This window comes from Phaethon aethereus (assembly GCF_964289735.1).
Source record: "Phaethon aethereus genome assembly, chromosome: 21".
In the NCBI taxonomy this organism is placed as follows: domain Eukaryota; kingdom Metazoa; phylum Chordata; class Aves; order Phaethontiformes; family Phaethontidae; genus Phaethon; species Phaethon aethereus.
The window spans coordinates 3,152,826-3,169,838 of NC_138597.1; the positions used below are offsets into that span (position 1 = coordinate 3,152,826).

Below are 17,013 nucleotides of genomic sequence, written 5' to 3' on the forward strand. Positions count from 1 at the left end.
CGGCCGGAGGGCGCGCAGCGTGTGCAGCGCCGAGCTCCCCCCTCCCGCCCCGGCTCCGGGAGCAAAGTAAACCCGGGCAGAAACGGGGCCCGGTTCCGCCGCCAGGCAGAACCCAGGCAACCCCCGGCCTCTTCCCGACTGCAGTGAGGATGCCTTGCCGCCGAGAAACCGGCCCGTGCCGTCAACATTGCTAATTAAGTACACAGTAACATACAATTATTAAATAGACTTGAAACTTCAAGCCAGAACACCCAAATTTTGATTTCTCTCGAATCGCGACGCTGATTTAAATCCATGCAGACTGAACCCACAGCAGTGAAATCGCCGGTGTTTATTACTATAGCTATTAACAGTGTATTTCTTTTCAGGCAGCTATCAGCATTACTCAAGCTAAACACACCTACCTTACACAAAACATTAAACAGTGAGTAAAACTGTTCAGTCACTCACTAAAGTTGGAATTTGGAACAAAATCTGAAGACACAGGAAAAGACTGTCACTGGGAGTAAGGGAAATATAGAGGAACACAGATGATTATTACAAGTTTGAGAGATCCACTTAATCACAATAATGAGAGATTTGTTTTCCATTCCAAATTTATTATTTCTCTTTTTTTTTTAATCCAATCAAAAAATCCACAGAAAAGACCAAGTTAGTCAAGTAGGCATCACTGCAATTACTACACATATTCCCAGCACTGTCACCAAACTGATCAATACCAGTTTCTCTGGTTACTTCATATGTTCCTTAAAAGCACCATCAGACTCAAACTAGTAAGTCCAGAAGTTTGCAGACTAAAGATTGTATTTGTACCTATTTTTTTTAAATCGACATCATTATCTCTCCATTTCCTGAAGCTTTCTATCCCAAACCGAGAAAAATCAACTTAAATGCCTGCCTTTACCTTAACTACAATCCCCCTCTTTCCAGGGCTTAATGAACATCGGGCTTGTGGCGGTAAGATACTATTTTTTTTAGTCATCACGTTAGAGTAGGGGGTATCCTTACACTATGATTTCAAGTCTGAAGCCAAACAGAATTTTTGTATCAAGAACTATAGTAGTATTTGTTCTTCTAAAGCACTTTTTTTTTTTTTTACTGGGTCTCACAGCACTCGATAAAGGTGATAGTTATCTTTATAGCCCCAGACAGTGGAACAACAAGAGATGCAAGATCCCAACAATTATGTTAAGTGTTTAAGTTATATTATAAGCAAAGCCTACAGTTTGGCTTCCTTAACAGCTCTGGAGGCCCGATAGGATAAATAGTGGTAAACCTATTTGCATGGTCCCATTTTGCAGCTGTTTAGTAGCAAAGAACGAAGAGTCATCGTCTGATGCAAACAGCTCATCATCTAAACAATATACAAACTCGGAGAGAAGAGCTGGCAAAAATTTGGGGCAGTGCAAACACATGATGATAACGAGTATGTAATTTGTTAACTGCATGGCTGCAACTAACATTCAACTCGATGAATTTAGTTTTGATGTAACTACTCTAGAAGCTAAATTAAGCCCTCTAACCTTGTACATCTAAAATGAGATGCAGCAGCAGCTTCAAAACCAGACAATTAAAACTGCTCCCTCACTAGCAACACGAGAGAGAAAAGGACTACGCTGACCCAAGTGCCACTTCTACCACTACTCTGACACTAGGGAACACACGGCCGTTTCTTACTGATGACACCCTCTAATAATGACTCTAAAAATCAATCTCCTCCACTTACCTACAGATTGTTTGTGTAGTAGTGACAAGTTGGGACAGCTTCGTTAAAAAAGGTATGAATTTTGGAAAGGCTCATTAGGTTTAATAACTCCCACATGCTTTTTGGTGCTTTATGTTTTAACTGCAACTTTTAGCATTCCTTAATCTGAATATTTTCTGTTCAAAAGGTTTAAAGTTATTTCAAAATTAGTTGTTTCCAAGAGTAATATCCTAACAAGTTATATCCTAAGAAGTTGTAGCACAGATTGTCTAAAATTCAACTCATTGTACATGTGCAAGCACTGCAGTGCTATCTTGTACAGACTGAGATAGGCATTTGCCAGTCTGACCTTATTACAGTATGCATTTTTCACCACAGACACTGCCTTTTACTGTGATACTGTGCTTTTGCACCTGGATATGGCCTTATCTCTCCAAATGTAACCACAGTGGACAGTTTGTGACATTAGTACTTGTATGCGTTTTTCACACTGCATAACCGTACGTTACATTGCGCTCCTATGTAACAGGGAGGTTCTCAAGTTGTTATAAACCTGTTTGACAAAACATTCTTCCATAAACAAATTAATTTCACTTTAATCAAGGAGAGTTTCACAGCCAAGCTTAATTAGAAGACTTTCTGAAACTGAGTTTTCACTGCAATTTTACTTCTTCAAGAATTACAAAGTCCTGTACTATGTGCAGAACACTATTCAACTAGCTCATTTCATAGGAGAGGCAGGAAGAAATTCCGAAACCCCATAATGAGTTTAAGCTGTTTCAATGAACTATCACAACTCTCCTATATGCATCCTGGGGAAAGCATATGCAAAGCAACCTACACATATCCTCAGTCCTTTAGTAAAGATGAAAATAAAATGGAAGAGAAAAATATTTGCTTCTGCTCACTTAAGAATTCTATTCTCTTACTATTCATTTACAGCCAAGAACAGGGAAGTTAAAGCTCTGTGCAGTTTTGAGCTTCTTTTATACCAAGCAAATTTGGACTTTGCTTACCTTAGCAATGAAGCTAAGGAAATCAGCCTGTTTAACTTACAAATTAGAAACTCACAAAAAGCTGAAGAAAACCTTGAGAAAAAATAAACAGCCAGGACAGCATTTTAAATGCTTCAAGGTAAAGCAGAACAAAAAAGTGACATACAAACCACTCTAATTCTCTTTCGGGGGTAAATAAAAACTGTGCTATTTATTTATCACCAAATGGAACTCCTCTAAATAAGATCAGGAAGGAACCATGTGCACATACCTGGGCTGGTAAATTTACAACAGTTTTGAAATGGCAGTGTATACAGCGTAACACATTATATGCAGAAAGAGAAGGACATTTAAGATGTTATTTATTATGTGCTTTCTTTTATCTCAGTTGTCAGTAAGGTGTGATTGTGAATCTAAGACTAATATGGACCCTATAAAAGAACAACATAATCTGATACAGAAGGTGAGACAAAACCAAACCTTTTAAATAAAAAGCAGACACATAGGCAACTGTATTTTGTAAAGAAAGCAGAAAACAGGACTTCCTTTTTTCCCCCAAGGCATGAATTTTTCATGCAGTTTCTAAGGCATAGGATAGTAAAAACTGATACAACAGACAATATTTAAATGCTTTAATGTAGTAACTTGCCATTGAGACCTTTGAGACATTCAAAATCTCTTCCTCTACATTATAATTCTCCTACCTACACCATCAGTCACTTGCAGTTTAGCTTCCAATTTCTTTACACTAACTTTATTTAAAAAGCCTGGTTACCATAAATTTGTCACTTTAAACAATGAAAAAAAAATTACAAAACACTAGACAAAACAAGCTTTCTTGATGCTTCCTTTGGTTTTCATATTTGTGGAATGGACAAGAAACTAAACAGAATATTGCATTTAAAATATTCCTATTAAACTACAAGAATAGACCATGTGTGCAATTGAAAAAATTCAAACAAATAATTGGAGTATCTGTATGCATGTTTAACAAATATTCATTATTACAGATTTGTGAGCTTTTTTCCCCCAATATAGAGCAAAGTTATACTCTACATTATAACCTAGTTTTGCACAGCGAAGCAACTCAGACATTTCTATAGCCACATCTTAAGCTACCTGTGTCACAGATGCCATGGCAGCCAAGGAACAACAGGAGTGCCCCACTGAACCATGGCTGCAATGCTTCTTGGGCTAACTTGGTCCTGGAAACAGTTCGGTTACTTTGGAGCAGCATGAAGCTGGGATTACTAGTACAAGCCAGCCCAGCCCAGCTCGTGCAGAACTAGTTCAAGCATGTCCACACACCGTTCCTAGAACTAAGTCTACAAGACAGAAACAACTCAGTGGTTCTATACCAGCTCGGGTCCCGGTGCCCTGCTTTGTGCGACACCCAAACCCAAAACCACTCAGAGCTGCTGCTTCTACACTGGCCTGTAAGCGAGTGTAGAAGCAAGCCTTTGGGCAGAGGCAGCCTGGAGGTAATGCCGTTTCTGATGTAACACTCCCTCCAACTAGCATACAGGGCAGACACCAACATGAATTTCCAGAAGCTTGCCCGGGACTGGTATTGCTAACGCTAAACCGAAGCAAATAAACAACCCCACAGCACACAGGGAAAGGCACAGCACACACGTATCTGAGGGGCTGCTGCAGGGGCAAATAAACCCTGCTGAACACAACTCTTTGAAGAACCCCTTTGCACACCAAACTCAATCTCACACTGCAACAAATCCCAGACAGATTTTGAAACCAATAAAACCGATCCTTATAGGATGCTCCAGTCTTCAGAAAGAGATGCTTGGCAGCATGATCTTGTTGGCAAGACCTGCTAGGATAAAATTCATCAGGTCACAAGAGAAGACAGACAAAGGAACAAAAGGGTACTTCAGATGCTGAGGCAAGGTATTTGTTATTCTGTCAGCAGTGCTCAGCCTTTTAGCAGAGCAATTATTTTCCAAAGTGCAATATTATCCATCAAAAAACAAATTTGAAATATGTGAATACCTGTCTCTATCAGGACTAAAACCTCTGCAGAAAAGATTCAGAGAGAAATTTAAGATGTCAGAGTGACTCCAAAAGCACACTTACGTTAATGAACTAGTGTGACTATGGGGAAAGGCAGAGGCAACCCAAGATAAAGCGTCTAGAGAAAACTAAGCTGGCTACAGCTTTACATTGGGAGCCTGCCCTCAGTGAATAAACACTGAAGAGAAGTCACTAGTCCGGCTGGCAATAGCGAACCTCGACTCGAATGCTATCTCAAAGCTATTAGAAAGTTCAGAAAATGTTTAGAAGGGTTGGGGGTTTTTTTAATCTAGCTTGAGTGACCTAAAATATAACAGTTTTACATATTGCTATACTGCCCTATAAACTTCTAAACTGCATGGTATCAACTCATGCCTTTATTAAGCAAAGACCGGTTACTTACAGATGTTGTTGGCCTTACAAGGAAATGTAAGAAACAGCAACAGCACAACAGCAAGGCCGCATATACCCAAAACCCACAAAAGCATTTTAAATAAAAACAAAGTCGAGCTATATATACTTATTGCTAATAGGTTCTTGATCAGAGATTCAAATAGCCGCAACATTCTAACACTAACATACTCTACCATTACTTACAGTTAAACCTTTTTTCTTCTTGGTTTGGGAGATACAATGCCCCAGTAATTACACCCTCTTTCCTGCCCCCCACTCCCTGAATATAAAGGGAATGGTATAAAATCAGGAAAAAATCTTTCATTAAGCTACCTATATAAAAGTGTCTTGATAAACAATCTTTGTCATATGATGCAAAGACCATAAAAATAACTGATTTCTGAAAAAAAGCCTCAGTAGAAAGTGTCTCTATCTACAGAAATAGAAAAATGTTTATTGTATGTCATCTGCTGTAGTTTTTCATTCCAGTTTGTATCAAATTTGGTGCTGCAGCAAGTCATTAACCAACAAGACAGACATAGTGTTCATACATATCCTGTAATTTAGCAGTAGATCTTAATGTCAGCTGTATTGGCACAGAAGAATTTAGACCAATGAAATGTAGCGTTTGCAATATTTTAATTATTATTTCATAAAATGTTGCAAAATCTCCTTAATACAAATAGTAAAATAATTGGATTTGAATAAAGGGGAATAAAACGTATTAATAGTAAAAGGTAAGAGAGCAGTAACTGATTCTTCAGACACTGATACCTTTAAACTTTTGTAGTATATGGTCCTGTTGATCTCCAGGGGAAACAGATTTTGCTCCTTTCCTGAACGTGCCCAGTTTATATACCGTAGCCAGTTCCCTTTCTTTGGATCAGTTGCATCAACACACATCCATCCCAAGTTTGGGTAATACACCTAAGAGACAAAAATGGCATTAAGTAGAAGGACAACTGTTAACACTGAAGTGTACCTGTACTGAAACACTATGCATTTTAAAGCTATACAAAGTAGTAAATATCACCTGAAGACAGAGATAACACAAAGGATATGAACAGAGGTAGGGGTTGCGCTCCGGGAGAGTGTTGCTGGTCTTCTGCAATCCTTTCAGTGGAACCAGTACAATTAAAAAAAAAAAAAACCAAACAAACCCACACTTTTGGCCTGCGAGCCCTTCTCTGAAGGTTTTGGGCTCAAAAGCCAAAACACTTAATATATTATATGCTTTCCTTTCAGTTTGGCAAGCCTGAAATGATTCTCTAGATTTTGCAGTTAGTAAAATGACTGATTTTAAGACATAAATGCAATAGAGCTTGTTTTTTACTATCTGATGAATTGGGAAAAGAAACTCTCTAGGCGTCAGGAGCATTTGCTTTATTGGACAGATAAGGGAAAGCATCATTTATATTTCATCTTTCTTCAGGGTATTAAAGAAAATCTTGACCTTTCAGAAATCTTGCAGTCACCTTAAAAAATTGACCATGTCAATAAACTTCTGCATGTTCCAAGATGCTGTGTAAATTCTTTGGTTTCCATTCTTGGAGAAAAAATTTTAACACCTAACTTCCTGTTCTACATTTCAAGACAGCTTGCAATAAAGCAAGGTTACCGACATCGTCAGCATTTTCTGATGACAGGCAACTCTGCTTCTCTTTCAAGACATCTTATGCATCTCCCACTCTTCTTCTTATAATCCAAGTTAGAGGCCAATAAAAAGAGGTCTCAGTGGATGCTATTTATTTTTTTCCAAACCAAAGAACACACCACTGGTCAGCAACTGGAACTATCATTCTGCCATCGCTTTGTCTCAGAACACTGGCATACTAACAGGTACGCAATGTCTCAGGAGTATTGGGCAGCTCACAGATTTTGAGAAAAACAAAAAAGGAAAAATATGTGCAATTTGATTATATCCTATTATTTGCTTTTTTCCTTTTGGTCAAGCCTATAAATATCAGCCCCTGCCTGGCAGAGGTCTTTTCAAAACCCAGCCTCCTTAGCTCATTACCTCCTGCAACATTCACTTAGCACCACTGCAGTGAAGGAATAAACTAAAATTCTGATTTCACCATAACTTTCCCATTCTCTTACATAATGTTGTAGCTTTTTTTTTTGTTTCTGATACTTACTTTACAAGTAATTCTAAGTCTTTTCAAACTGTTTTACATTTTCAAGTATACTTCTACAACAGCTTAAAACAAGAAACATTTAATAATGTTATTTCTTTTGTTTTGATATACTGTTGGGTTTAATAAAATAGAATTTTAGCCAAAAAGGGAAAGTTTCCATTAAAAAAAAAATATGTATTTATATACATAACTAAATATACCAAAATCATCTTAGTTTCTTTCCAAGCAAACGGAAAACATCTCCCTTACTTAAACTATTCCAGCATGGATTTCATCAGCTGACTTTTGAAAGAATGTTCATCAGCACACCCAGCCCTTGCAATATGAAAGTGTAAACAGCTTCACAGACCACGACTGTAAAAGCAACCCTTTTGGTTAAAATGGGAAAAAAAAAAAAAGAGCTGAACAATGCTGTGGAAGAGGTAGCAGATATGGAATATCTGGCAAAACATAATACTTTATTACTTTTTTTATGTATTACTTTATTATGTTTTTTGCACAAAACAAAAAACACTATTACTTTTCAGTTAAAGCTTCTAATTGACAGAATATTGTTTAAAGGCCCTGTGCACTGTGAGAAAGGAAATAGCTCCAACTCCTCTATATAACATTGCAAGTCATGTAAACCACAATAAAGATCATTCAGCACACTTGTGCCAGTCATTCTGAATCGGCAGACAACATTTCGCCTCAGTTTTCAGTCACTTGCTGTCATTTTCCTATCTCTGGCTTTTTTCTGACAGAAAATGAAAATATGTTGAAGTCTCTATTTCTCTCCTCAGAGATGGCAAGCATACACTGAAACACAAAACTCGTCTTTTTCAGAAAGACCCTCTAGCGTGACAATTCAAAATTTTTAAAATTGACTGGAGAATCTCAGCTTTTAGAAGCCTTACTTTTTCTTCAGATTAATGCCACTAAAGAAACAAAAGGGATTCTTGTGAAAAACGTTTTTCTCCTAATCGGAGGTCCATACACCTAACTACTCCCACAGACCACCATCCTTTTACAAACCGCATTTTCTTAACAGTTAAGATTCTGAAGTGGTTTCAGATATCAGCATATGGGGCCAACTGCTGTGGCCCCATTCCAGCTGCTTTTTTTTGTAATTCCAAAATCAGTATTAAAGCAACACACAATTACTTTGAAATCTAGCAAGGGTTCCTGTTATTGCCCGCGTTACAAACCATGAAACTTTGTAACAGCTTGTTTAAAAATTATCATTTCTCAACACAAAAAATATTAAGACATATCCACTGAGAACATTCAAAATCCAGCACGGAGAAAAACAATTGCAAGGTCAATAATTTACTTGACTGATTCAATCTCACTAAGTGTTCTTGTACCAGATCAAAATTGGAGATACCTCATACAGTGGAGTCTGTGATAATATTAGCTCAATGCAACAAAATTATACTGGAACGCTTTATTACTTTCCTGAATGTGAATTTGCATTTATGGGAAATTTTTCTAGATAGATTCCTCTGATAGGAGTTAATATTAGGTTTTGTATGTGCATCCAGTGTTTTATGCACTTCAACTTTTGCAGGCCACGGGCCAGAAGGATGACTACTATCAGTATCTTTAGCCTAAAAATCTGTAAACTAGCAAGTTCTGTTCTGGAACATGCTATGCCACAGTTCCTCCTTCCCGCCCCTCCTCGAACGCTCACTTTGCTAAAGCCATTTGCTGTACGTGTCCTCAGAAAGACTGAAGAAGTCTTTGGAAGTAGTTATGAACTGCCTTAAAGCCACTGTAGGTGGGATTCAACTCCAGATTAAGACACCTACATTTTGAAATCTACATAATATCCAAGGTCTTATGACTATCAGTGGTGCTTAAGAGCTATTCAGCTGTCCAGACAGTATTTGCTTTAAGGCAAGCCCAAACACAAGCAGTACAAGAAATACTGCAACAGTTGAGAACTTTTATAAAAACTCCAAAAGCAAAACCAATTCCCATAACAAAGCTGGTCTTCAAAGAGCTAAATGAGGAGGAGTGCTGTGGCTTCCTTAAGAAATTCCATATCCTCCTAATTTCCCTAATTTCATAAGCAGTTGACAGTACTCAGTTGCAGAAGGGCTACCACGAAGGGTTCAAGCCAACAAAGCAAACCTTTGCCAGCAAGAGACTCTCAAGGGGAGGTGTGATCCAGAGACAGCATATAAGAAAATTAGTTCAGCAATTTCAAACAATGCCAATCGTTTAAAACTTCGTAATTCAGAATGGTTGCTCAATCTAAGCGTCTAAAAATAACTAATGTAGACATAGATGGCAGTTATTTCACACCATGTCTATTCTAACACTCTGGGAAAATTAAAGGCTAAATACAAAATACTGACCTAGTGACAGATACCTTTTTCCATTTACAAGCCGTTTCTTACCTCCCACATGTATACATTGCTCTTAACTTGAGATCTTTTTTTCTTGTCACCAACAAATGGTCCAAACTTCTTGCCTTTTAAAATTGATTTTGTTGCCCAGACACCTGAAGAGACACATAGCAGTTGTTAGAACTAATCTAAGTTATCTCAAGCAATTAATCTTTCTTAACATCATTATACGTTTCTGTCGCAGATTGGGGAGCACTCTAAAATATTAAGATCACAATACGGAAATTAAAGTTTACTAAAATGAATTCAAACAATCCTCTCCTCAAAACTCACTGCAATCATGAAAGGTTTAAGGATCTACCTGGTTTCATTCTTTGCTCATGGGGGTTACTGTATCTCTGAAGATAAAAAAACAACCTCAATTTTTCTTGTACTTCAGGTGATATTCAAAATACCGTAAGAGCATTACAGGTTTTACATTGTAAAGTCCCAGATTTCAGCTGCTTTGCTGAGTAAGTTATTACAACAAAAATCCTATTTGCTTTGTCTGAAACAATGCCAGGCAAATGAAGCCCTCACAAAACTTGTGAGCATATTTTGAAGAAAAAAACATTTAGGACTGGTTAAAACATGTGTATCTGCCCACAAATTTATTGACAAGATTTAACCAAACTGAAAATGGACAGCTGCATTTCACATTTTATAGCATGAAAACTAAGAACAGATTGACAGATAACTGCTGATTAAACATAACATTCTCATTCAGACCATGCTAGATCAGGTTCATACTAGAAAATATTAACCTTGCTCCAAGGAGCTTATAACCTGTTACTAATAGTAATACATCTATTGTCAGGCTTATTCCTCAAAATAACAGCTTTCAACTTCAGCAAGTATCCAGCCTGCAATTCTGACTTTCATCAAAGTTCTGCCTCGTTAAGCTCTATTAAAAAAAGAAGCCAAGCATTTTGGACACATTACAGAAGTAACACTTTGCTCCATATAGCAGCTTTCAAGTCTGCACTAGATCTGTTCTTATAAATTAAACTTTTTATGTTGAATGGACAGTGAGATGCGGCATTTTAAAGAGAGATGACAGTTGCAAAACACAAAACTGGCAAAAGTGAAAGTGCTGTAAGTAAAAACACACCAGTGAAGTAATATATCAGTGTTTTCATAATGTCAACTATTTGCATCTCGGTCCATCTTTGACCACAATTCTCATGTTCTAGGAACATCATCTTGGGATGCTGGAAAAACTTATAAGCTGTCCACTCTTTCCAACAGAATTTATTTCAGATAAGTGCACCAAATATCATCTCTACCCCACACAGGAGGGCACCAAACTTTCACAGCAACTGTAATTTACGTGAGCTCATGTAAAAATTTTCATTCTCTTTTCACAGTTGTAGCACTCACCAAGCCGTGTCTTGTCAACAGCAGATGGGAAGAGCCTCACGTCCTCAGGAAGCCCCCTAAGCACATGCTCAGGTACATCATCTAAGGTCTCCACAGCAACAGTAGATTCAGTTGGGTTCTACAAGTCAAAAAGCCAGAAGGGCCACGACCATTAACAGATAAAAACAATAGCACAACAGATGATCAACCCACGCGAGCAACCAAAACTCCTGGTAAGATTTCCAAATTGCCATTTCCACTAGGGTCTCCTCCATCAATGTGCTAACGTAGAACTATCTTTTTATCAGAATATTCCCGTTTTCACTATTAATTTAATTACATTTGTTTATGCTCTAATGCAGAGTTCTAAGACCACATTACAGATATATGTAAAACACTGATAACTAAAGTTGCTGTAATTAGTTAATGGATGTGTTTTGATTACAAGCAGTATACAGTGAGTAAATCTAACTGAAAGGGTTTTCCTGTATCTTTTAGGCCATTTGCCATTTCATTCATCTTCCCTGCCCTCTCCTTAAAAACAAATTCAAAATTCTCCCTTGAGTTACTTGGAGAATTAGAGCTATTTTCTTTTTCCTGTCTGAATATGACTTACCTGACAGCACTACTATATTATACCTGAAGATGAATGAACGGAAAAGTACTATACCATGGAAAGTATCTCTATTTTTCAGAATATAGTCTTCAAATGAGTTCAGGCTTAGTGTTAAGTCTTTGAAACCGCTCATTAATATGGTAATCTAAAACTCATCCACAGAACAGTTTTCAGTTGCATTATTTTGACTGATCAGTTTGTTACATTCTACATTATGTTGAGACAACATTCCTTTGCGCCATTTCGTATTAAAGTTCTTCCAAATTTCAGATAACATACATTATATTGTTGATCTACCTGCCTATACTATTGTGCTGAGACTTTCTTCAAAAAAAATATGTCATAGGTATTCACAGAAACAGTGCTAAAGTTTTAGTATTTATGAGTTATCACTATAAAAATCTCCAGTTCCTTAAATATTCTATTGAAGCATTAGAATTACTCTGATTACACAACGTATTTGTAAACAGTATTTTTAATTCCATTTTTAAACTAGACAACTCCAGTTTAAAAAAAACCAACAAACCAAAAACCCACATAGCATGAAAACATACTAGCTCTTATGTAACCTGCCTGGAAAGTCTAACTCGATTTAAAAAAGTAAAAGTGGTATATTAATTTTCCCTTTAAATTACAGACAGCTACAACAGACCTAATCTAACATTCGGACCTAATCTTTTCTGAAAATAAGCTACAAAAAGTTTTCCTTATTTCATGTTTCAGCTGTACACTAGATCTTAAATATGAACTCTTCTACTAGAAAATGCTTCTGACTGCCTTAAGAGCAACACATGATGCTGCTAGTAGAAATCTTTGTTAGCTCTGTATTTTTTGAATAACAAATAGTGAGAAGATGAGAGAAGTTGTTCGAAGTGTTTCAGGACGTACACATAATTTGTCCAAATTATACTGTTGAAACATGTTACTGGCAATTAAAGTAACAAGAGGCAAGTGAATTGCCAAGCTAAAATATACTGATTAAAACAGTACGCAGCAAAGCAGCCAGAACACAGGAAGAAGAGGATTTTTTTCATTTTATTTCATAACCATCCTATTGACATGGTTCTTAAAATCCTCAGTTTCCTACAACAAATAAAACTGTAAAAGCCCCTAAAACAGAGGTATAATGCAAATTGATTCTGCACTAAAGCATCAGCAGCTGCATTCCATTACCTTTTCTTAACACCTAGACACTCACTTTCTGCAATTTCTGTTTCAAAACATAGAACACATGTGGATCAAATAAACCTGCTTGAGCCAGCAACGCAGTTTCTCCATCGTGACCCTCAGCAAGTAAAGGTCAAAACCTTTCCGTAAAGGTTAGTAAAATCATATAGGCCTGACTGGATCGGCTTCAGACAGGCAGCATGTAGCTTATCTTAATCACAACTGACAGCATGGATGAAAAGAATGACTGGAAAAACTTTTATGTTTTACCAACCATCCGTTTAATTTTCTGTTTGAGTTAACATAAATACCTGCCCATAAAAAGTAACGGTGACAAAAAGCAAGGGAAAAAAATATTTAACTATTTTGGCAGGTCTATTAATAGAGAATTAGGAAATTAAATGCTACACGTTGTTAAATTCTAAAAATATTTATTTGTACTCAACACACAGGTCTAAGCATTTTCCATCCTCTGTATATTTTTTAAAGAATCTTTCCATTCTTTTAAGTGAAAACTGAGATATACTGCAATTTTCCTGAGTATACCCTAGTACTATTTGTGTTCATAATGAAAGCTAACTTGTATTTCAGCTCAGAGTACAGGGGCACCTCAAAGTTTCAAAACAAAGGGCAATTCCAGCTCCAGAGCACTTACTGTCTGAGGGTCCAGACCTGCTCATGCAGCCTTCCGTTTTCATTTTGTCAATCATTTCCTAAACACACACATAAAAGTTCCAAATGAAACAACTGTGTATGCCTCTATGCATAAGGAGAGGATGATGTAAAGCTTCAGTAACAGGAATAACTTGCCTAGAAACACACAAGTGATGACTTTGGAAATACAGCGCTAAGCCAGAACACCAGCTACCCACCACACTGAGAATAATTTCACATATATTGGCAAGCCTTTATTTCCCCTCTTCAAATGATGACTTCCAGGCATTCTCGATCTAATCGGTCACCAAAAATCAATCTAAACCAGTTTCTGGTATTGCCTTAATGTGAAAACTTAGCATTTGTGAGAAAAACTAAACAGTAACTTAAGGAGAAAACCACACACAAAGTTCTGAGAAGTGCATACAGTTCACAAAACTTGAAAGTTTTTTGGTTTACCTATTGAATCGAGGATGTTGCAGCAAACTACTCCAATGTAAATACTAGAACTTGCACTTCGGATACACCACCTACTCTGCCATACACATGGATATATCCGGTACTACCCGGTACCAAACGTTAGGTACAAACGTTAGAGACAAGCTACCCTGCACGTACTGGAGACTAGTAATGTGCATAAAACCTTTATGGTAGAGTACCTGACATGATGAAGCTTGTATTTTAACATACTTCACAGAGCTACTACTGAGTCTATTGCTGTCTTTCCACTGCTCTATTTACATGCTACAAACATGCCACTTCCCTCTAAAGATTGACGTTAAAATATCTGCTGTCAAGTTGACTGCTCTGCAACAAATATAATAAGCTAAAGGCAGCTTTTAGAGAGAAGAGAGAGTTCTAGATAATGTCATAGCTGTTATTTCAGTACCCTAAATGTTAATTATAAATAAATAAATAAATCAACAGCTCAGAATCCTTAGCAGCAGGTTATAATTAATACAAAAGGTTTTAAGGTATTTTTATATTAAAGTTTGAAAGGCAATAGAAAGCTAATAAATGATTTATGAATGTCTAGTAAGTGATTATTTCTATTTTAAGGAGCCTACAAGGTTCAATAGGCTGCTTATAATATTATTCATACTATTATTTGTATAACACAACAGTAAACACTACTCACATTGTCATTAAACAACTAGCCCTTTATTACCTAACTATAATCACCAAACCATATTCCTGATAAAAAGGACCAGAATTTCAAAGTTACAAGCATGCACAGTTTCCCGTAAAGTCTGTCCACATTATGAAAGAATTCTGCTTGGTGAGAACTAGGCATATGTTGAACCACGTGCATTAGCCCTAAAAAAAACTACCTGCCCTCTGACACTGAACTTTGATCATTCAGGTCAGAAACAAATACTGGTGGTGATGGTAGGAACTACTCTAATATGAAGGATGTTGTACTTGAGCTCAGAACAAGCTGTAAGAGGTGTTAAAACCAAGAAATAACAACAACTTGACCAACACTACAGTTGTCCAAGTAACCCCCAGCTTTCTGGAAATTATTCTGGCTTTTACCTACAACCATAAAGCAGAGATACAACAGTAGTTTCCATATGCTGAGTAATACTCAGAGCGTTTTCCATTGAGCACTGATGAAATATGCTGAAAGTTTACTGGAAATGTATTTTCAAGTGCATCTCTATACACTATGAAATTTAAGGTTTTTCTCTCTAAAGCAAAACAGGTAAAGCTTCTCAATCTTTTCTACTTAGCACTCACTCTTTGTGAAGGTGCTGCATATGGCACCTTTATGAACGCGACTGGCTGAGTTCAGTTACAAGAACATGTCTTCTGGCAGCTTAAACAGCAACAATGAGAAAAATGATAAAACTGGAGTCATAGCAAGGTTATTCTATCGCTGCCTTGGTAAGCCCTAACAGCTGCACAGACACATCCTAGAGAGCTATTTGTAGGGGAGAAAGACCCCCAAATTGGAAACCATGGAAGGAACAGAATGCCAGAAATCCCTTCCCATCCAAGACAGCAAAGAGATCGTGGCAGGGGGAAATCCTTATTCTCTAGTTGTAATAGCTGAAGTCTATTCAAAGCAGAGCAAAGTTTTATTTTGCTCTTCCAACAATCCAAAAGGAAAAACAGTGATGAAAGAAGTCTGATTTTCAGACACCTGTTAGCCTTGAACTGATACACAAGAAGCCATGTCTCATCAGACAAACATCAGAAACACACTCTTCTCAGCGCATCAAAGAAACCTAAATATCTTTCCAGTACATTACCTCATGATTTCATTAGGGGAGAACCAAGCCTATTTTTCACAGTGGTTTCTAACAAATTATGTATAGGCATAGATGAGGGGGACTACAGAGAGCGAACAAGACAGCTATCAGAACAATGTACTTCAGGTTTCAAGCTAACAGAAGTGGTGTGTTTTTTTGGTCGGGTTTCATTTTGGGGTTTGGTTGGGGGTGCTGGTGATTTTGTTTTGGGTGGTTTTTTTTTTTTTTTACAACTATAACTAGATGAGCAGTTAAAAATCTCAAGCCTGTAAATAATTTTTTACCTACCAAAACCTTAAAAATCAGACTCAATTTAGACAGAAATGCACAGCACTGCGTCATACCCCCTGATGTGTCTGGCATATTCCTTAATAGTCACACCTCCTTTTAGCTGTAAATATCCCAAAACTGTTCTACCATCTAAGACATTTATTTGCATGGAGTAATACACAATCAGAACTTTACTGTGCATTTACCTACATAAACCAAAGACAAGCAGCTATGTTCAGAGAACACAACACTCAGACATATTCAACACCTGTCATATTAATGGATTTCACAAGTACCAGAAAATTGGATATGGCCTAGTACATGCATTTCACACCTCAAACGAATGGTAATAAGTTACCAAATACTAAACAGTAAAATAAACAATAATTTATTTCAGTCAAATCAGTGCAATCTCATTTTATTTGCAATTTAAATGTAGCTACTTAAAACATTTTCCAGATCACAACTTGTCCCCAAGGAACGTCTGTCTACCAAAAGAAGGACTACTATATTTCAAATCACCCTTCCACCAACACTTAACAATTGCATTTAAATTTAGTCTTCTGTTTAAAAAATTCTCCTCTTGATAAGGATAGTGTACTGGTCCTACAGCAAATTTTTGCATTTAACTGAAGTCCTAATATGGTATTTTTCACTCACTCCAAGACTCCATTTTTGAATACAAAAGGACTTGAAGCTTATTTCACTTTTAAACTTCTTACTCTGAAGTTCATCAGAAATATTACATTGCTAGCCTTCAAATCAGCCAGGGTAAAGCGACTTAAGGACAATGCCAAAAAAACATTTGAGGGCTGAAGGAGTGCCTTAACTGAAACTATCTTTTCCCGTTTGCATTGAATTCACAGTCCAATCACTTTGACAGGACTTTTTAACGCATTGACTAAGCAATTTTTCACACCACTTTCAATATAATTCTACCTGTGGACCAACCACAAATTAGACTATAACATTACAGGCAGCATTTAAGCAGAGTAGAAACAGTACTTGCAACAAGATATTTAGAGAAGATCAGAGATTAGAGTGAAAAGGAAAAAAAAATC

At 37.0% G+C, this 17,013-nt stretch overlaps 1 protein-coding gene across 1 annotated transcript in view; it reads right to left on the bottom strand.

Moving 5' to 3' along the window:
• Positions 1-17,013, bottom strand: part of PRDM2 (PR/SET domain 2) — a gene marked incomplete at its 3' end in the record, with an annotated part of 61,294 nt that overhangs the window by 41,452 nt on the left and 2,829 nt on the right. Inside the window, exons 2-4 of the mRNA XM_082009381.1 lie at positions 11,012-11,129; positions 9,644-9,747; positions 5,896-6,048 (exon numbers count right to left, since the gene is read on the bottom strand). Of these exons, the coding sequence (XP_081865507.1) occupies positions 5,896-6,048; positions 9,644-9,747; positions 11,012-11,129 (375 nt within the window). The remainder of the gene's footprint in view (positions 1-5,895; positions 6,049-9,643; positions 9,748-11,011; positions 11,130-17,013) is intronic.